At 42.1% G+C, this 21,268-nt stretch overlaps 1 protein-coding gene and 2 long non-coding RNA genes across 3 annotated transcripts in view; all 3 read right to left on the reverse strand.

The window, feature by feature from the left end:
- Positions 1-2,496, reverse strand: part of CCDC149 (coiled-coil domain containing 149) — a 53,000-nt gene extending 50,504 nt beyond the window's left edge. Inside the window, exon 1 of the mRNA XM_068680039.1 lies at positions 2,309-2,496. Coding sequence (XP_068536140.1) covers positions 2,309-2,335 — 27 coding nt within the window. The 5' untranslated portion in view covers positions 2,336-2,496. The remainder of the gene's footprint in view (positions 1-2,308) is intronic.
- A 2,242-nt stretch (positions 2,497-4,738) lies between these two features.
- On the reverse strand, positions 4,739-7,473 carry LOC137855210 (uncharacterized). The gene is made up of 2 exons (XR_011095597.1): positions 7,263-7,473; positions 4,739-5,678 (listed from the first exon to the last, which is right to left on the reverse strand). It is a non-coding gene; the product is annotated as an uncharacterized lncRNA (long non-coding RNA).
- A 161-nt stretch (positions 7,474-7,634) lies between these two features.
- LOC137855661 (uncharacterized) lies at positions 7,635-20,104 on the reverse strand. Its single transcript, XR_011095876.1, has 3 exons — positions 19,172-20,104; positions 9,653-15,940; positions 7,635-8,325 (listed from the first exon to the last, which is right to left on the reverse strand). It is a non-coding gene; the product is annotated as an uncharacterized lncRNA (long non-coding RNA).
- Positions 20,105-21,268: the final 1,164 nt, after the last annotated feature.

Consider the following 21,268-nt stretch of genomic DNA (forward strand, 5'->3'; position numbering starts at 1 on the left):
ACATAAAGTCAGACACACAAAGAAAAAAAGTGAGGTAGGGAGCCGTGTTCTCACAACGTGGTGCTGAAACACCCATATGGGGCACGGATCTGTGCGTCGCTCGGTGTGCTGCCCCGGGGCTTGGTCTGGCTTGTTTTTATCCCCGCTAGTGCAGACTGATCCATCGGCACCAAATCCCAAGCGTGATACCCATACGGTGCCGCATGCCCTCCTGCACACCTCCGTGCTCAGCCGTACCCTGTGCAGTGCTGTGGCCACAGCTGCAGCACAATGTATCCTCACAGACAATATCCACCTGAAGCACAACCACCTCACAAATGTCTAAATTGGAAAATACAGGTACAACAATGGTGAAGGTGGACCAAGACCTTCACCTAACACCAAACTGGGCAAGCATCATAGAATCAAGGAATGGTTGGGGTTGGAAGAGACCTTAAAGATCGCCCACCTCCAACCCCCCTGCCATGGGCAGGGACACCTCCCACCAGGCCAGGTTGCCCAAAGCCCCATCCAACCTGGCCTTGAACACTGCCAGGGATGGGGCATCCACAGCTTCTCTGGGCAGCCTGTTCCCATGCTTCACCACCCTCAAAGTGAAGAACTTCTTCCATATATCTAATCTAAACCTACCCTCTTTTAGCTTAAAGCCATTACCCCTTGTGCTATCACTACAGCCCCTGACAGAGTCCCTCCCCAGCTTTCCTGTAGGTCTTCTTCAAATACTGGAGGATTGCAAAAATATCTCACCAGAGCCTTCTCTTCTCCAGGCTGAACAACCCCAACTCTTTCAGCCTGTCTTCATGGTAGAGGTGCTCTAGCCCTCTGATCATCCTTGTGGCCCTTCTCTGTACCTGATATTTTTCTATTCCAGGTGCTTAATTATCAGTTTATATGGGAAGAAAGCAAGGTCACATAAATCCAACAGGTACTCTCTTTAAATTAAGGTTATCAAGTTGAATAGATATCCAGGGCTATCTGTATATAAGAAAAAAGACCAAAAGAGCAGCATATGCAACTGTAGTTTGATAGGGTATATGCAGAGTTCATACATTTTACCTGCAAATTATAAATCAAACTTAGACATTTTCTCCAAATTATAGCCCATTTTCTTCTAAATTAGCTGTTCCTCAGCTCAGCACCCTGTAACTTTAGTGTTGTAGAGGGTACATTTATCTTTCCTCTCTGTTCATATTTTTCTGTGGTTTATGTTGTCATGTGTGCAATATATCACAGTCTTGCACATCCTCTCAGGCTTCTCAACAAACAGTTGGAAAAAAAAAAGTTTGCCTGGGCAAATGGCAAATAATAAAAATTGCCTGAAAGAGAACTACAATTTAAACCCTCTTGTTAAAAAAAAAAAAATATTAATAATATTAGAAACCCCATCATTTTCACAGTATTCTAATAGTTAAAGCCATACCACTACTAGCATAGATGAACCAGACAATCTATTTCCCAGTTTTTCTTCTCATTTGCAGAATTTCTCTCATCTGTTTTATTGGTCTTGGAGTACTCCAGGCTCAGAATGCTCTTGCAGGAAGAGTTATCTTTTTTACAAGCAGAGCTCTCTAATAGCCCTCATTTTTTGAAGGATGTCACTCATTTTAATCCCAAAGCTGCTTACAGTTCCAACAAACAAAGTTTTCACTTTTATTGATGATAATTATTCAAATGAGAAGAAAATATTCATGAAAGAGAGGTTATTAAAACAAAAGAAACTCTAAATGTTTCCAGCTCTTTCGATTTTATCAAAGGTCTGATGAGAGCTAGTGTTTTTCAGAAAGCCCGAGCTCTTGGATGAGAATAACCAATTTCTTTTGAAGTACAAGAAAGATTCGGGGGAATAAATAAAAATTAAGCTGAAGTATGCTTTGAGTATACTTGATAGGATCAGAAAGGAAATAAAAGAATCCAAATATGTATTTTTAAATAACCACTTCTAGCGCCTGATAGAAGCCTTTTGGCAACTTCTTCAGCTTTCCTGATCCTCTCTGTCTTACTTACCAGTGGTTACGGCAATGCTGCTATGGAATGGACCTGGCCAGGACCGGGTTACTCTGCTGGGCTCTAGGCAGACATGCTGAGACATATCCTTCCTACCTTAACTCACACAAACAATACAAAAAGGTGACTGAAAATAAGTAGTCAGCCCCATTTTATAAGTAAGAAACTGAAGAGAGAAGCCATTGTCTTGCCCAAGAAAAGCAAAAGTTTCAAACATAAATATAAACAGGAAGCAGAATTGCAGATTTCAGGAGCCCAGTCTGCCCCTTGCCTTGCAAAACTAACGTCTTGGTTCTTCTCCTACCTGCTGCAGGTACTGCTTTAGCACCATCACCTTGCCAACATCAGAATAATATGGTGTTGTCACTGAATGTCAGATAAAAAGAAGTCAACTCTCAACCTTCCTCTTCAGTTAACATCCTGTTATTTTTGTCACTAGATCTATAATCTTCTTTGCGTTCCTTCTCCATATATTCACTAGATAAACTTATCTGGTTTTAGTGCTTCATCTCTCTTCTCTGCAATTCTGCTTTGTGATCAGACTTCCTTGGTATCTTGAGTTCATTTGCCTTTTCACCAGATTGCCCTCCATTTCTCTAAACATTTTCTATGTTTTGTTCGGAAGGCTCTGAGGCTCTGGACTTTCTAAAAACTTTTTTTTTTTTCCTCTGGGACAAATTACACATTCAGAATCAGGTCTGAGGTGCTTGAGCTCTTTTATGCAACTACTTAGGTAGGAGATTGAACCAACAGCTTTCACTTACAGGAGATTTAATCAACAGTTTTAAAACACAGCTTTCAATAATTAGCGTCTTTGTCAGCCATTAAGAGAGAAAACAACCTTGTTTTATTTTGTGTGTGTTTGGTTGGTTTGTTCATTTGTTTGTTTTTTACCATGCAGAAGCCAATGAATGGATCACTTCCAATTTTGCTGCTTATTTTTGTCATTTATCTACCCCACTAACATGACCATTACATCCGTGTCCAACTCTAAAGAAATATATGATTAAAAAAACAGTGTAAATCCTTAAGATCTGGACAGGCTACATAATTGAAATGTAATGAAAACATGTACTACTTGTCCCCTGAAGGATGAGTCAATCTGACTCTCTGCAGATGTTTCAGGGTTCCATTTAATCAGAGTTTAAATACCTCTGAGTAAGGATCTAACCTATCATAGATAAAACAGATATTTTAGTACCTTTGGTAATTTATAGCAGCATTCGTCTGTTTCACATTCTTGTTAGTCTGATGGTAGATAAATACACACTAAAACCCTCATTTGTGTGTTTTGGAGGAAGCATCCTATGTTTGTGGGTGGTGTTACCATCTTTAGCATTTATGTTGTTTTCTTTCCTTTGATTTTTTCCTTTCCTCATCAGAGGCTGCTTTTTGTCCATTTATATTCCAGCTGTGCCTTCTCAATTTTCTCAGGTTCATTGCTGGTTTCACTATCCTGTATCAGCTCCTCTGCTTCACATGCATGATCTGTCAGCAGGACAATATGATCTGCAGATCAGAAGCAGTTTAGCAGTTATTCATTTACCTTGAATCCTTTTGTGCCCAGTCAAGTCCATGAAGGACACATCTTAGGCAAACAACAAAGATTTTTAAAGCGATGGTGTTTCTTTGTTCTCCTCAACAGTTTTGGACCTTCAGTATATTACATCCCTTTGTATTTTAGGGGCTGCATTAACATTAAAATTGGAGAGTCTCTTTTTTATGATTTTTTTTTCCTTTATCTTTCAGTTGTTTTATGACTGCTAGCTGGAGTGACTGGATACTGGAGTCTAGTAGTGGCTGCCTGCTCCAGAGAGAGAACGAGAGAATTTGGGGGAAGAGACAGGAGCTGACTGTGTGCAGGATGGCTCTGGGAAGGGGCTAGGCAGGGAGATCTGACCAGAGGAAGGAAGGGACATGAAGCAGCAGCCAAGAGGGAGGAGTGCAGGTACTGGGTGGGATATTCACTGAAAAAAAATCAAGGGAAATGCCAGAAGGTGGTGGGACAGAGAAGAGACAGCAAGTTGGAAAACAAGCTGATTCTGAAAACCAGTGAACACACATGAGCAATAGAACAATCCTAACTGAGTTTTTCTGAGTGATTTAGAATCCAAATTGTGTTCTCTTGTGTAGATTTTATAGGAGTAATATGCCATATATAACTTCACACAGAAGTTCTTTGAACAATTGTTTTAAAGGCTCCTTTCTCCAAGGTCCTGTGATGTTGCAATGTCTAACTCTTAGGCACACTTCTGTCAAAGAAACCTGAACCTGGAGTAGTACAGAAGGTTTCCTTGAAAAAAAAAGCTCTTTGGCTGCTTCCTGTCTAACTACATCTGAAAGGCTCAGAAAATGGGTAGGATCGTGGGCATAGGTGTTTGAGCAACTCACTGTCCCCTAGATGTTTTCAGTAAACACACAGAACTGTCAGTATTCAGCCTGACACGGACTTCAGTGAAACCCCCCAGGAACACCACCCACCAGGCTGTGGATGAGCATCTGGAAGATGCTGGGGAGAGTTTGAATCCAACTCAGCCAAGAAGGCTCCAAGTTCAGAGAACATGTAAAATTGATTAATAAATTGATTGTTATGCTAGTGATAGCAAATAACTGTGTAAGGATTAGGGGTAAGTTATTTTATTTTTGCCATCAGAATTCATGGTCCTTCTTCCCCTCGACATAAGAATAAGGAAAATTTAGTAGGAACTAGAATATACAAGTAAAGAAAAAAGTATAAAATCTCAGAGCCTCTTGCAAGGCCTCGTCATTATAACTGAATATAGACTTCGTGTAAATGGATTCTGTTTTCCCAGAGGCATCAAACTCCTCCTGTCAAGAGTCTCTCACTGCCCTCCTTCTGCATTGTTATTATTTCCCTTAAAATACCTTGCTACTGATGGGACTAGAAATGCAATATAAGATCAGAGAAAATATTTTGTCAAGTGATTCAGACAGGCACAACCGACGGGTTCTGAGGAAACGTGTACTGCATTTTATGTTTGCCTAAGTGTGTTAAAAAATATATATAAGAAATAGTTCATTTCACTGAGAAGTCCAGGTAGGGAATTGAGCCTACTGTCTCTTACTATGAAATTGAAGAGTGACCTAGTACTGTCATCAGATCTGACACATGAGTGGCTTTTCAGACTTGCAAGTTCATTTTTCAGCTGGTAGAGTATATCAAATCCTAGAAAGCTGTCTGACTGTTTCAGAGACATTTATTGCTGTGACCACACCAGATTCTTTGGTGCAAAGACCCTCACTTTCTGTATGTGGTCAGTACTCAGCAGACTGTAAGCAAAGGAGGTGAAGAGCCTGCCCTTCCTAGTCAATTTGGAGGAAATAAAGAAGGCTCACTGACAGAGGACACAAGCATAAAATGGAAACAGAAGTTGTTAAGAATGTCACAGCAAAATAATTCTCCATTTGAAAATGTCTGTCTGGAAAAAAAAACAATACATATCAGTTTTGGTATGCAGCTTTTATGGAGTCATGAGGAATTTCACAAACCTATACCACAACTTTGGATGGGCAATAGCACCCTACAGAGTCACTAAGCTGAAGTTTGCATGTTTTGTGTTCAAATTTTGCAGACCTCTGGAGCTTCTCCTCTTTCAGTCTGTTCTAAGGGAAGTTTGTTGAGCATTTTTGTATCTCCCAAGCAGCTTTTCCAGCTGGTAAAAACAGGTAAATGTTAAGCAGAACAAAGAGCTGAATCTTGGGTTCCTACATTCCAGATAAGACCATAACTGTATGGAAATAACCTCTTTTTCTTCACATAAATATTTACTTACAAAAATGCAAGAGCTTTAACAAAAAGAAATTAAGGGCTCTGTTTTTATGCTTCAGGTTTGAATCAGGTGGAAAGAAAATGAACCCTATAATTCCTGTGTCACAATACCCATGGGAGAGGATGCTGCTGCTTGTCTTTTCCCCCACTGCTTTCTTGTGTTGGTCATTCAGATTCAAAGCACCAGACTAAGACCTGCTTCATTTTGTGGGTGATTTCTGGAATTGCTCAATGTTATAAAGCTTTTTCTTACACCTAGTAGAACCAGGGTGCTTACAAGATCTTTTTAAGCATACAATTCCCCTCAAACTATTCTGGACAAGAGGTAGGGATTATGTAAAAGGTACCAAGTTATTCCAGAATTTCACTTGGCATTTATATTTTACTAATGAGATTATGATCCTATTAAATTATCAGAGAGGAAATTATTATTTCAGTGAAAGTAGCCTTTAATTTCTTCATTGGTGCTTGTTTTACCTTTGAATTTCATACCTTTTTCTTTTGGCTCCAAACTGTTTATTTTCTAAATGATCTCCTTTCTTTCACCAATAAAAGTTCTTTTTCTTCATGCTTTTTGGTCACCGAATCAATTCAAAATTTAATCTCCTGGTCCTAGTGAGAGGTCATATGTGGACTGTATTTTTATTTTTTCCACTCTGACAAATGGTGGAGGCACCAAGCAGTTAGTACCAGGCAGCACCCCATAAAACTATGTAAGATCACGGCTGAGGGATCTGTCTTGTGTTCAGCAGCAGACAGAAATCACAGCCTGAAGTGGGGACTCTCCCTGGCCATTGCCTTGTCCTCCAGAGGCAGCTTGGAGGGACAAATACGAATTATGACACAGCTACTGAATCATAATTTTAAGCCAAGCATACCAAAATAAATGAAAATGGATTTGAAATAATTTGCATATGCTGTGCAGATCTGTGGTACTTTCTTTAGCCATCTGTTTTATATCTGCTTTCTTTTGCAAGTAAGGTTCCCAAAACCTGCCAACAGGGCACAAGGTGTGGCTTTGAGCATCTGTACTAGCAATTTGGTGCTGTTAGCTCTATGCAGAGATAAGGAGCCAAAGACACACAGGCCTCTGCTCAACAGGTCAGGCCCTAAATGTTTTCTCCATCATGGACTTAAAAGATTTAGCTCAAGATTCTTGATAACTAGAAGTATTTGGCTTTACAGAAATGCATAGATTTAAAGGCTGGTATAAATAAAATTAACTGGTGCTTTCACAAGTGGAGGTAGGGCCTAGAGGGCCACACCAGTCAAATTTAGGGCTACAAGATAGGGAGAGACCCATTGTGAAACTTCAAATGCTACGAGGAGCAAAATTCCCACCCAAACTTTAAGACATCTGGGATTTTTGCATTAAAAGAAGCAATAGTACTATTGCCTAAAGAAGTGTACTAAATAATGCAGCCCCTTGTTGTTTGTGTTTTAGCAGGATGGCAGACAGCTCGCATACCTGAAGAATGAGTCTTTGGAGGAATATTTTCCATTATTAGGGCCCCCAATGAGCTTGCAGTGCTTGCTCTAGGCCGTTCTCAGTTCTAGACCATTCTCAGTCTGTTCCTAAAATAAAGAGAAAAAAATTCATGCATTAAGAAAAAAATCAAAGCCTGGCTAAGGCACTTCCTTAGAGATGTTGCTGATGGAGAGTGCAGAGGGCCCTCAAATTCTACACTGTTTGTGCATTTCACTAACAGCACAATGTCATTTTTTCTCAACTTCAGTGGTTGCGCTGATTCTGACACACCAGGAAAATGTATCTGTTTCAATTTGGTATTTAACAAGGTGCACAGATGGTGTTAAAAAGCAGGTAGAAGTGGTTAATCACCTGTGAATTTTAGGCATTTTTCAGCTGTCTGTAGAGGACTTTAGAAGTGCATTTACTGCATGGATTTCTCCACAACGATTTGCATTTTTGTGGTTGTTTTCAAATCAATCACCCCAAAGGGTTTGCGGCTCTTGTCATTCCCAAGCTATGAAGACCTACCCACGTCCACATCCCTAGCGCAACAAATGATTTGGGACCCGCATCCTGTGGTACTCAGTATTCGTGTTCAGGCGTATCCGTACCTCGCTGCACCCTGAATTGTTTCATTTTACTGACACCATCTGTTTCTTGTGCCTAAACCAATTTGTATTCCATTTCAGGAGTTGTCTCCTATGCTCTGCTTTCTGACCTTGTAAATCGATCTCCTGTACAGTCTGTAACAAATACTTTCCTGAAATCTGGATGAATTATGTCAACGATTTCGTCTTTATCAATTCAGCAGTGCATTGAAATGACCCTAATACATTTGTCATACATGATCTTCTTTTAACAGAACTATGCAGCTTTCCCCTTACTAAATCACATCTCTAACTGAATTGTAATCTTCTCCCTTATAAATGTTTCCATTATCTTGCTCACTACTAAACCTTACCAGTCTGTGTTTCCTTGGGTATTCCCAGTGTCTCTTTCTGACAGCTACTGAAGCCACTCAATAGTGAAGTGCATTTCAGGTAAATATCATCAATACACTCTGTAAAAGAAAAAAAAATTAAAAGCCTAGTAAAATATACTCCTGGTGTTCAATAATAGTTTTAGAAATTCTCCAAAATGAATGGAGAATAAAGGGGGATTTCTTTATTGCTGGCAGTTAGTGGCATTGATGGATCATGGCATAGCCATTCACAGTATGGCCAAATAATTTCACTGTATGGAATTTTATATAGCTACAGCTAAAATTCAATGAACTGATTCAGGAGGTTCAATATAAACTATAACAATAAGTTAAGCCCTTAAATTGATTTGGTATTTTAAAACGATAGAGAGCAGCAAGATGCTTGCTCATGTCATCTTCCTTCACAGATGTAACTTTAACTGGGACTGTAAATCCAAAGCAGAATAGTGAGGGATAGGGGTATATAATGTGTGATTTAAGACCCATCCTGGAAATCAGCAAGGATTTGAGTACACCAACTCTAAAGCATCATCGGAGCGTTATAAGGGTCCATCCAGAAAGTTAGGAGGATTTTTTTTAGAAGAATAAAGATAAATTTCATATCTTAAGAGGCTATTTTTGAAGAGTGCCAGGCAAGATGAGAAAAGAAAATGACTGTGAAAGAAGCAGCAGAGCCATAGATAACCACTCATCCTACTATCCTCTCAAGATACGAGCTGGGATGATTTCTATCAACGACTTCCAAATATAACATTATTCAGCTCTCATTATGTTGTCAATCTAATTTGAATGCAAGTTATTCAGAGCACATGGCTGTTTTGCCTTTGTGTTTGCCTGTAAAGCGCTGCACACCCCAAGCCGGGAAAAAAAAAAAAAAGAGAGAAAATTCTTGGATTAGAAGAGATAACGTCCTCACCGAAAGTCCTGTGTGCAAATGCTTGTTTTGTAATAACCTTTGTGAAACTGCCCCTGCTGCACCACACAGAGCAATTCTTCTTTAAGAGAAGCAGCAGTCATTGCAGCTTATTTTATACTAACCCTGCACAGCTTTGCCATGAAGGAGGGATGGGAAAAACTCCTGCCAACTTACATTAGTTTTTGGAAAACAGAACCCTCCTGAGCTCCCAGGATTTGGCTTTGGCTCATCACCGTAAGTTCACAGAGCCCTCAGCATTGAGCAAGCTCCACATTTGAGTTGAAATCCTGAATTCACGCTGAAGTGAAATAGAATGTCTTTCATTGACATTAGAAAGGCCTCAGTTTCAATCCTTCATTTTAAGATAGAAATTATAAAAGTTTTCACATGCTGTGACACGGTTACATCAGAATTGAGAGCTGTAGAGATAACCCACAAGTAATGCAAATAATACTATTTTACCAGGGCTGTGAGACCTAATATACTCACCATGACTGAAATAATAACCCCTTACATGCTGACAAGCCCATCTTCCTTCCCTTAACTCTAAATAAAAGCATGAAAATTTAACTGCAGACAGTTAGAGCCTGAGAATATGCATCTACCTGCCCTTTCTTAACCCACTGGGTTATCTTCTAGCTTACACCCTCCCTTTCCTTTTTTCCCTTTCTTTATGATAAATCTATTTTAACTTTCTCTATTCTCATAGTGATTTGTTTGTTTTTCTCTCCTCCCTTCTATTTGTATTTTAGTTTCTTCTTGCTCTGCCTTTTTGGTACAGGGTACACACATTATTAGCATGTGAAGAAATGAGAACCAGCAGCCTTAAAACCCCACATGAAATCAAGCCACACAAATCAGATCCCAGTATAGATTTCAGGAACATGGTCTTGATCAGCGAGAATTTTTCTTCCATAAATAAAGTTGTTAAAGGTGACCTCATATTAGGGTGCAACTTAGAAACTCATCTCCCAAAACATCTGAGGTGGTTGGAGCAAAGTTTTTCATTTGGCTGCACCTGTCACTGTATAAAACTAAAAGGTCTGCAAATCTAGTTTATTTGGTGAGTGTGAAGAAGTTTGATCCTAGAGCTCTCCTGGTATAGAGGCTTACCAACATGTGCTTTCCAGGAAAACAGTTGACTGTTCAGTGCTACCACCACAATGGCTAGCAAAATTCACCACAAAACTAACAACATTTTCCACTGACCTATGACATTAAACAGCATGTGAAACTGTACACTTACAATAATTCTATTCCTGAATATATGTCAGTATCCAAATACTGAAAAAATCCCCTAAATCCCTAGTCCAGTAGAGAAGTTAAAAAAAGTTTTTGTGACTAAAATGTATAATAATGTTTAAAATTTATAATAACAATAAAATGTTATCATGATAAAGAGAAACTACTCTTGATATAAACACCATCAGAAATCCAAATATCTGAAACTTACCTGCTACCTTGTCATCTGCTCATCAGAGTCATGGCACTGGGTTTTTGTGTCCTTGTCTCTGAACAGTTTCACACTTTCAAGCTGTTTAGGGACAATATTAAAGCAAGATGATGAAAAAAAGTTTTTTGCCTGGTCACTTGAACTTTGGATTTGGACATCTAAATTACCAGCATAATGAGAGTGAATTATGATGTTTTGGCTGAAACACAACAGCTTTCAGTCTACAACAGGCATGCTCTGCATCTCACAGGGGATGCATACTTCATAGGAGAGGAATTCAAGTTCAGCCCATATCTGCATCAGCCACATTGGTACCCAGGTACCTTACCTTGCTTATCTGTCTTTAGAGGTCTTTGTTCAGCAAGGAAGTGTCACTTTAGTCTTTCTGCCGACTGTTATGTTGTTTACGATCCTACTCAGGCTGCTGTTGAAAATGCTTTTTTCCTCTTCCCAGTGGGAGAGTACAACATGCTGTTACTGTTTACAGCAAATAGACTAGCATGACTATGCAAGCTAAGGAGGAGCAATAGATGTGCTGCTTTATCTGCTGTGATATTTCCACAGCAACTTAAATATGTGCATTTTTTAAATAGTTGTGGTATCAAAATGCATCATTTTGTAAAGGAAAATAAAATAATAAAAGAGAGCTCAAAAGGAATTTGTGGAAAATATCATTAAAAACAACTTCAAAATAGGACCTGCTGTTAAAAACTTCTTAAGAATTGGCCTAATGTTAGTGACCTCTTCGAGGAACATAATACTGGTAGTGCATTTGTACCAAAAAAAAAATATATATCCATTAAAAAGCTACAGATTAGTGCAAGTAGAAAGACTGAAAATGGCATTCTGGACAAATTATTTTCAACCTCACTTGTACTGATGCAGCTCCGTCTGTGAGCCAACTGACAAAGAAGTGGTCCAACCTCTAAGGCACAGCCAGACTTGCAGACCTCAAGATTCATCACTGAGACTCAGAGCAGGAGGTTGCTCTTTGAAATTACATGTAAATTTGTAAAGCCTACACAGTGCTTTTTGTCCTGTGCCTAGAGCTCACTCTGCCCATTTCATCATTTGTGAATATATATGTGTGAATTAAAACATATCGTTCCTCTTTGAAATATGAAAAACTTGATAGTTAATGTATCAAAAGGACTTCTGTATCCATCATAAAATCATAGGAAAATCTGAGGCTGAAGGGACCTCTGGAGGTCATTTGTTCCAACACCTTTCTCAAAGCAGGGCAAACATCAAAGCTAGCTCCGGTCACTGAGCCTTGGTGCAGTCAAGTTCTGAATATCTCCAAGGACAGAGATCCCACAACCTCCCTGAGTGACATCATGCAGTGTTTGACCAGAGACTGATAAGAATTTCCTTTTTGTTATCTAACCAGAATGTACATTACAGCAACCTGTGCCTCTTGCTTCCTGCCCTTCTGCTGTGCAACACTTTAAATTGGAAGAAAAATTGTTCTCTGTCCCATCTAACTCTACACAGACCTACCCACATTAGGGGGCAGAGAGAACGAAGATATCTCCTACTTATTACAGTTCCTTTTTGCATGTTATCCTAAATTAGATTATAGGGTCAGTTCGCCGTTATAAGAAGGAAATGACCAAATTAAACGTTTTCTAGTGGTGCATCACATTGGTATTGAAACCCAGCACGCTGACCTGAGGCTTAATCCCATAGATACCACATTTCACCTACTTTATCACCCACAGTTTCACCTGCTGAAGTGGATGAGCTCCAGGCAGCTTCCACAGCTTTAGTGCAGAAGAATTTGTCCTGTACTCGCTAGAGGGAGCCCATGTGGCCCTAGTAATGCTGGGTTTGGCAGCAAGAAATAAGCTGCTCCAAAGACAGATAGCAAGAGCTTTGCTCTTCTCCCAACTTGGTTTAAGATCACCACAGGTAATCTTAGTCCCTCTTTTACTTTTCTGGATCCGGAGATTTTATAGCTGCGGTTATGGAGGGAGACTTCTGAAGTATTATCTTCAGAGGTTCTTGCATTTATAAATAAAAAGGCTGTAGATTAGGTATGAACATGTTCAGCTGTGCTCTGGTCAGAACAGTGCTGACCAAGGTCAAATAGCATAAACACTGCCTAGGTGTTCACTTAAACATCACCCTGACCAGGAGGACACTGCCGTGTTAACGTGCTCAGATGCTTTTCTCTGACCAGGACTGAGGGCCCAAGTCCCATTTACAGAGGTAATGTGGAGATGACCTCCTCCACAGGCTCCTACCTCACGCTGGCTATAGGGGAAGAGCTCTGGTGGAGATCCAGAATCACCACACAAGCCACTAGGACAGACTTCAGCTCCATCGTACCACTGGTACAGCGAACACATTAATCCCATTAACTAGGAGGAGGTGCAGGATATACATGGTCAAATATGGATCACAGCAGAGGAGGCTTGAGTCCTATGGGGTCATCCCCACACCAGGTAGCTTGTACACCTACCACAAGGAACAAGAATGGGAGAACAAAATAAACTGGAGCTTCCTTGAGGGCTTGGGCTTGCCGGCAGTGCAGAAGCCTACCTTTAGTGCCATTAGCTCTGGATTTCACTCATTTGCCTGGGCTCTTGCTACGCTTCCCTTTCCTGTTTGAAGAGGCTTGTTTAATTTTGCTAACGACGCTGAATGGAGATAAGGCCCGTGTGTGTAATAACAGACTAAAATTAAACTTCAAACAAATTATCTGTTAGGATTTAGGAGAATCTTATCTGGGGAAGAATTAATCCTCGCTGCTTGTTTTGGGGCTTTAGCGGGCCACTGGGGATTTGAAAGAGAACACTTTCTCAGCCTGGCGCATACACAACAACTGGAGCAATGTACATAATTCTCTGGATACGCTAAAAAAAAAAAAAAAAAAAAAAAACAAACTAAAACCCCAAAAAAGATACTTCAATGTCTGAAGTGTAGCCTGAACTGATTGCAAACCAAATGCAGCTGCTGTACATCATCGGCTGTCACTGTCAGGGCCCTGGTCTCCTTGTGACTAATGGCCCTGCTGCCTTCGTCACTGCTTATCGGGATAATTCTGTAAGCGGTCTCTGAAGCCCCCATGCTCCACGCTGCGTGGGCTGGAAACCAGCCATCGTGACACGAGGCTGCTCTGCGAGGAGAAGGATGCTCAGTCCAGCCTATTAATCAAATTAGCAGAGCAGGGGCAGGGAGCGCCCGTGGGGTTGGTTTTGCTGAAAAATGCCAGTGTGGCTCCAAGAGAGTTTGGAAACGGGACCAGACCTGGGGCTGGCTGAGACCAGGGCAACATCAGCCCCATCTCAGTGCCACCGCCTCATGGTGGTTTGAGGGTTTTAGTCCCAGGAACAATTTCAGACTAACAGTTTCTTTCTGCTTGGCTGACCTGGAAGTAATTCCCACAACAGGCAAAGACAGCAAGACCTCTGGAAACACCTCCTTACCTCTTACCATAGAGATACCTCAAATTTCCATCAGAGATAAATTCCTGGTTGATTTCTTTCATCATTTTTCCCTTCCATCCATTTTTTTTTTGTTGTTGTTCTTTCAGCTTAGCTGCCCACACCAGCTGGAAGGTGAAAGAGTAGCAGGAATAGGGGAAAAGAGAGAAACAGGGGAGCTCTGATAGGCAGAGATAAATAGGTGCTCTTTGGAAGCATAAACTAGACTGGTAGTCAAGAAAATTGCATGGGAAAAAAACTCAAACATTTACTAAATTTTATGGGATTTTTTAAGCATATTTTTTCTGGCAGTTCTGAGGGTGTAGAGTGTGCTAGCTTCAGGGTAAAAAGCCCTCTGAGGTCTGCCTAAGAGTATGTGAACAGAAGCTATCTGGAAACACCGTCTCAAGCTTCCATTATCCTCATCCATACAATGGGATAAGATGCAAGTTTCAGCTGGAAATGCTAGATGGCTGAGCTCCACAGGCATTTCCACTGAACCCACTGTGTATTGCACCACTCTCCTGGGGATATTCAAATGCATTGCCTCACTATCAGATGGCTGAGGTTCAGGAATCTTCAAGTTACCTAAGGAGTAATAGGATGGGCTAAGGCTGCATCCTGAGACTCCAGAAAAATGAATGTACCCAAGGGAGGCAAGTCACCGCTCAGCCTCCTGTAATGATGCAGTTTGTCAAGAGCTTAAGCAGACGAACCCTCAGTGATGCCCACGCTGCTCCACTCCTTCCCTAGCCAGCAGTACCTCTCCCTGCAGAGGTACAGGTACAGGCCTGTCACTGCTCGACCCATCTCTGGCCATAGATTGCATCACGGAGAGGAACAGAGAAGGCTCTTTAAGGAACAGGACAGGGCTCTTTACCCCCCTAGGCTACTCATGATCCTATGTCACTTACCATAAGTCTCAGGAATTGAGGCTAGGTGGACTGGGCAATGAGAGATCTTTGAAACATCCTTTTCATACCAAAGAGAGTTAGAAGCAAAAGGGAGGACTTCTCTTTCACTGCTTTGTGAGGGTGAAACCTCCACCATACCGCTTTCTCACTCCCCCTCCTCAAAGGAAGAGGAGGAGAATATAAAATGGAAAAGGGCTCACCAATCACCGTCACAGGTGAAACAGGCTCAGTGTAAGGAGAGTAATATAATTTACAGCCTATTAATAACAGACTAGACCAATGAGAACTAAGAGCAAACTAAAAACACCAGCATCAAGTCCCTTTTTGGAGCAGCTGGAGCCTGCTCTGGGGCAGGTGCTGAGCTCTGCTCACAGGGCACCCCTGAAGCCCCCTGCTACCAAAACCTTCCCACATAAACCCCATACACCACTAAAACTTCTAGTAAGTACAACAAATTTATAGCCTGTGAAGCACAGTAGCACATCTCCAGTGAAGCACGGTGCAGTGATCCCCAGCCCGATAAACCCCTGCACAGAGAAGTGACCCCAAGCATCCCCCCGCCCAGGAGGGCTGTTTGTGCAGTGCTTTGCCTCCCCCACCTAACCCTGCCAGAACACCAACCCTTCCTGCCCATCCATTCCTCCTAGTGCCAGCAGTGCCACAACCACACCAACTGAGTATAGTGCTCTTAGAGTTTCTCTTGTCTTACCTAGCTACCTGCTAAGAAGTAAACCAAACTGAGTTTGCATCAGCTGAAGTTGTTCTTTCTTACTGTTTCTTGAAAGGCACCGAAGGACCTGCTGGTCTCTACCTGCATGGTCTTTCTCGGTAGGCAGCCAAGCAGGACGAGGCAGAGCTCCCCAGAGGTGCGAGGTCTGCTTCCAGTTCCACCTTTACATGGGCAGAGAGGCCACCTCTGAGCAATCTCTAGTCCATGCAGAAGGAGTATGTTATCTTGGCAACACTTCAAAAGTCTTCTGACCTGAAGAACAAGACCAAAGACAAGAAGTTAAGTAGCTTGGTATGCTGAACACGTGGTATAAGAGATCTTTGTGCTTTTCTTGAATTTCCTTCTATGCCTCCTACACAGCTCTTGACAACAAGCATCATGTTTTATTGTAATAGATATTACCAGCAAAAGGCAAACATATTTTCAAAGGATTGAATTTGTTGCCATGGGAGACAATGCAAATAATTTGGGGTTAAATACAAAGAGACAAAAGAAAGCTCTTTTGTTAAAGTAAATACAATCTCATTGTTTGGTATTCAGTTTTAGAAGCTTCATGAATATCCTTGTTTTTCGTAACCTTGCACATTATTGAAAAGATCTTTCATTTGCTCCTACTTTTTGCCATTTCCTTAGATATTTTATTTCCTCGTGTCTGCTGAAACTGAGATGTTTCTTCTGTGCTTGACAAACCATCAATGTCTGCATGTGAAAGATTTCAGAAGGAAGAAACACACGCACAAAAAAGAAACCTTTTGGATTCATTTTGATTTCCAAACACTTGTGTAATAGGATGTGTCCAACAGCAGATTTTTTTCTGAAAATATATTTAAACTTAGAGAATTCAGATTTGATTTGTTGACACTAGAGAACAAACTCAGGGAGAGAAGTAGTTTGTCTTGCTCAGAAATTGCCTCACACTGAAGCTGTATGCTCCTCACGAGGAGGATAGTTATAGTATTCAGGGTCCTTTCCGGCCTCCTACGCAGAATGGTTTGTAACTCTATGCTGTGCTTTGGTATCTTGGTGACAATAGTTATGAGTTTTTACCAAATAAGAGAAGAAAAGCCCCCAAATACATCCCTATGGATTGAAGCAAAACTCTTCCCAGTCTCTTGTTGAATTGTCTGTGTAATACAGGTACTTCTGACAAAATAGCTTTATAGAAAGAAGCTGCAGGAGCTGTTGTCCCCCATTGTGGCTTCTCCATGCAGGAAGAGCTGCTTCCATCCCCATTTTTTGTCACTCAGAGCAATTCAAAGACTCTGCTTGTAACACTCCACATTTTGCCAAAAGATCTGCACACCCTTGGATGCTGCTCGTGCCTGACAACCACGCATCATTTCTGAGGCCTACTCTCTTGGAAGTGAGTAGGTTCTGGGGAACCCCAGGACTGAGATATCAGAGCTTGTCTCTTCTGAGGATAGGAGAGGCTTTCTTACCTCACAAGCTCTTACAAATAAGAGAGGGCTCAATAAGCATTCTCCTTCACCTGCCCCTGGGGAGAATTTATGACTTACTTCAGATGAGAGGGGTTGCAGAAGACCCTTTAGTCGCTGATATAACTCTAGGTAATTTTACATAATTTACCTCAATGTCACAGTACTTGTGGATAACTACAGAGAGACGGTCCTCTTGGGTTGAAATGGAAGATCCCAAGCTAGTTAGTGTAGACAAACGCAGGTGAAGTACAACAGGGAAGAAACCTATGGATGGGCCTGAGTTGTTTTAGCAAAGACCAACTCAGTGCCTTGGGCTGCAGTTGGGAGCAGTAGCAATGACCCACCCTCTTCCTTAACATATACCACTGCGTGGGGCACGCAGCAGACATTAGCTCCCAGTTATTCCCGAAGTTAGTGTGCTGTGCCAACTCATTACTTCCTAAATAGCTTCGGTGTCAGCGCTAAGTGGTGCCTTAACTGACTGCTGACTACAAGGTCACCAAGCTAAGTCTATTCTTAGGAACACTTTGTCACTGCAAATGACATGGAAGTGATTTCATCTGTACACATCTTGAGGAGGATAAGAGGAGCAGAGAATTAAATAGCCTTAGAATGGCTGGATTTTCTGTGCAAGGGGTTATAAGCAGCGTGTTTCTTCTTCACTCTCTTCCCATAGGAAGGGCTTGAACATAAGGAAAAAACAAACAAACACAAGGCCGCACTCCTGTGCTGTGCGGGTGATGGAGCCCTGGCACAGGCTGCCCAGAGGCCGTGGGGCCTCCTCCCTGGAGATCTCCAGAAGCCACCTGGACGTGGGCCTGGGCAGCCTGCGCTGGGTGGCCCTGCGTGAGCAGGGGTTGGGGCAGGTGGACCCATGAGGTCCACCCCATGACTGTGACTTTTTCCATTTTGGCTCAGGTCATGTTTGACAGCCTTTCTGTCACCTGAATACTGCATCTTCTGATCCTTCCTATCACAGGCCTGACTAACATGGGCAGAATCGAAAAGAGGCTAGGACACACGAGTAATATTCAGCTCACCAAGCAGAAGTTGGAGAAGACTCAGAAAAGCAGACGTTAAAGACAACAAGAAATGGAGTAACAGATGAAAAAGTGAACATTCCTGCAACATTTCCTGAGCAGCCGAGCATGCCTCTACTGATGACTGCAGCAAACGTGCAGCATTTCCCACTGCAGAGGTCTTGCTTTGCATCACTCTCTTTATGGTCTGCATAATTCAAATGTATTCTTCCTTCCCTGTGCTCACTAAAGAGGATCTCACCAGAAGGGTAACTCTCCCTACTGCTGTTAACACACCACCAAGTAACCTGTTTCCATCTGCACCCCTGCTCCTTGAAACTAAAGCTGACCATACTAAAGCTCCAGACATTTTAGAAACTCTCCTGCAGCCACATCACAGATACCACCAGTACCATGTCCAACCCCCTAGTCACATTTGCTAAAATGATTCTGGGTAGAGCAGAACACTGCAGTCAATGACTTTTTAAAAGAGATTTATTTCTTCCTTTCTTTCATGGATTGGTAGCTTAGCATTTCCCTCCACCCCCTTCTATGGGGAACCTCCTCTTTTCAGTGAGGAAAGAGAGGCCCGGAGCTGCCTGATGCCAAGCTATGAGAACCTCCTTGTTCTATGCCCACTATGCCAAAAGGCCAGGATTTGCACCAGTTGGCCCTCACTGATTATTCATTGGAAGTGTGGAAAGGCAAATGATCCTCATCCAACCTGCAGTTGTTGGTAGGAGTCTCCCTACAACAGTAAAGGTAAATATCTCAGTGGTCATTTAGGTGAAAACTGCTTATGGTTCTTAAAGTCTAACAATTCAGACATAATAATCTCCCAGCTACTAGAAAGACAGAGGTAAATAAACTGGAGGCAAAGAGGAAAGAAAGAGAATTGAATAGAGATAAACTCCCCATTTACTTTCCATTCTAACCCCAAAACTGCCTTGATTCATACCTTAGACAAGTAAGGGAACCAACTGCTATTTGTTACTAGCATGGCAGCACGAGATCAGGAAGCGTACCTGCATACATGTATGCTCCATTTCACCCCAGGGTGGCCAGAAGGTGCCCAAGTGCTGGTTAGCTCCATATTTCACTCTGCTCTCCTGAGTCAGGTCAGGTACATCCTCAAGGCACATCAGGAGGAGCCAAGGAGGTGCTGGCAGCAGGAGCTCTGGTCTCATGCCCACTACAGGCTGCCTTCGTGGATGGTAACCTCACCAAACCTCCCCATTATCCCTACAAACTTCACATTTTCCTGTGCCATCATTTCTTTTCACTGCTCTACTAGCAAAAGAGTCTGGAGGATCAAGCCATGTGCTCATGAACAGCAAACCTAGGAGAGAAGGAGGCTCCTGCCCAGGGATGTAGGCTCCTAATGCCCAGGAACTCACTCAGGCACATCAGCCTACTGCACTGCATGGAAGTTAGACCAGAGTTCAGTGGACATGAGCAGAGCCTTCTCCACAGTCATCACCCAGGATTTCCTTGTCATCAAGGTCACTTTCCAGACCAAAAAACAGAGCTTCACCCCCAATACATACACCCATTGTCAGCCAGCAGCATGCTCTAAGCTCATCCTGTCTATGTTGGGATGTGGAAGGGGAGCTGCCTAGGCTCACAGAGACCCAGCATTGTGGGATTTTGCAGGACAAACTTGAAACAGGTTTCACCTCTTAAAAATTATAAGAATCAGGTGGTGACTATTCCTGCATTAGAGGCAGATGCAGCAAGTTGGTGGGGAGTAACTGCAGGACTCTGTAGTTACTCACTTCATTAAGTCTTAATTGTAATGATTTCAAGGTGCAACCCCAGCACCGTAATCAGATCCTGAGGTGACAGAGGCTCAGATAATTGTAATGAACCTTCCTCCAGAATGAAAGTCCCGCGGTGTGCTCCCCAGACGCTAATGGTACAAAACAGAGTCAGAAAATGCTGCCAGCAGGAACCAAGAGAAGCTGGGGATCCAAGGAGACCCCCGGGCTACGGAGTTTAGAAACAAATTCTGGGCAGATGCCATTAACCAGATCTGCTGACTTAACTTCTATTTCCCCATGCTATTTCTGGCTTGCTCTCTGAAGCACCCCAAGCAAATCTCCACCGTCAGGACCTCATTGGCACTTTGCTTTCTATAAACCTCTGGCAAAACCATTTACCATACTGGCAAGAGAGAAGAGAAAGGAATGGCAGAGGGCATAATCAACATGCAGAGAGCAGTGCTGCTCCCTCCTCCCACATGCCAGCACCGGCTCCGCTCTGACTCCACCAGCCCTGGGTGATGAGTGCTTTCTTGACCCACTGACCTTTCATTTGCTGGACTGAAATGGAGGAATAATTGTCAGGGCACACCTGCAGCTGGAGGATGAATCATCTCCAAGGGGACTGCTGAGTCAGAAGAACCGAAACAGCCACTGAAGCTAGAAAATGAGCGCTCTTGTACAATCCTGCCCTAATGTCCAGGCAGGAAATAGAAATGGACTTTGGAATAAAAGTCAAATTGCAACCGGACGAAAATGGAAGCCACGCTACCAGAAGCCCTTCATTCTGGTGATGTCATGGTTCCCAAATGCCCTTCAGAAATGCAAATTGCCTACAATGTAATAAAAAGGGCATTTTCTAGAGTGTGCAGAGCTTGCATAGTTTAATTAAGCATAAACTAGGGTGACTCTGAAAGGGAAAATGATGTGGATTGCATTCTCTGAGTGACCTTGGAAATGCACTTAGATACTTTCTCTACACAGCAATTAAGTAAATTCACACTTCACGTTCTGTCATTCCTATCCCTTTCCTTTATTTAGAAACATATTTTTTGCTCTCCCTGATTCCCTGATCTCATACTGATATATCCCTCTGCCTGGAAAATGTGATTTGTTTTCCTCCAGATAACTAAGCATTTGTCTACAGGCTCACCATCTCTAGTTTTCTTGTCTCTACTTCAATATTTCTTGCATTAAACTTCTGCCACCTGCTTTTGTTGCTTTCCACCAAACTGACTAGGCTACTTTGCTGATGGAGTAAAACTGGAATAAGGAGATGCCTTCAGAAATTTTTCATCTAATCTTCCCAAGACCCGTATTATCTCTCTCAACCCATCTCCCAGACTGTAAAAAATCTCTTCC

This window comes from Anas acuta, chromosome 4 (assembly GCF_963932015.1).
Source record: "Anas acuta chromosome 4, bAnaAcu1.1, whole genome shotgun sequence".
Classification (NCBI taxonomy): domain Eukaryota; kingdom Metazoa; phylum Chordata; class Aves; order Anseriformes; family Anatidae; genus Anas; species Anas acuta.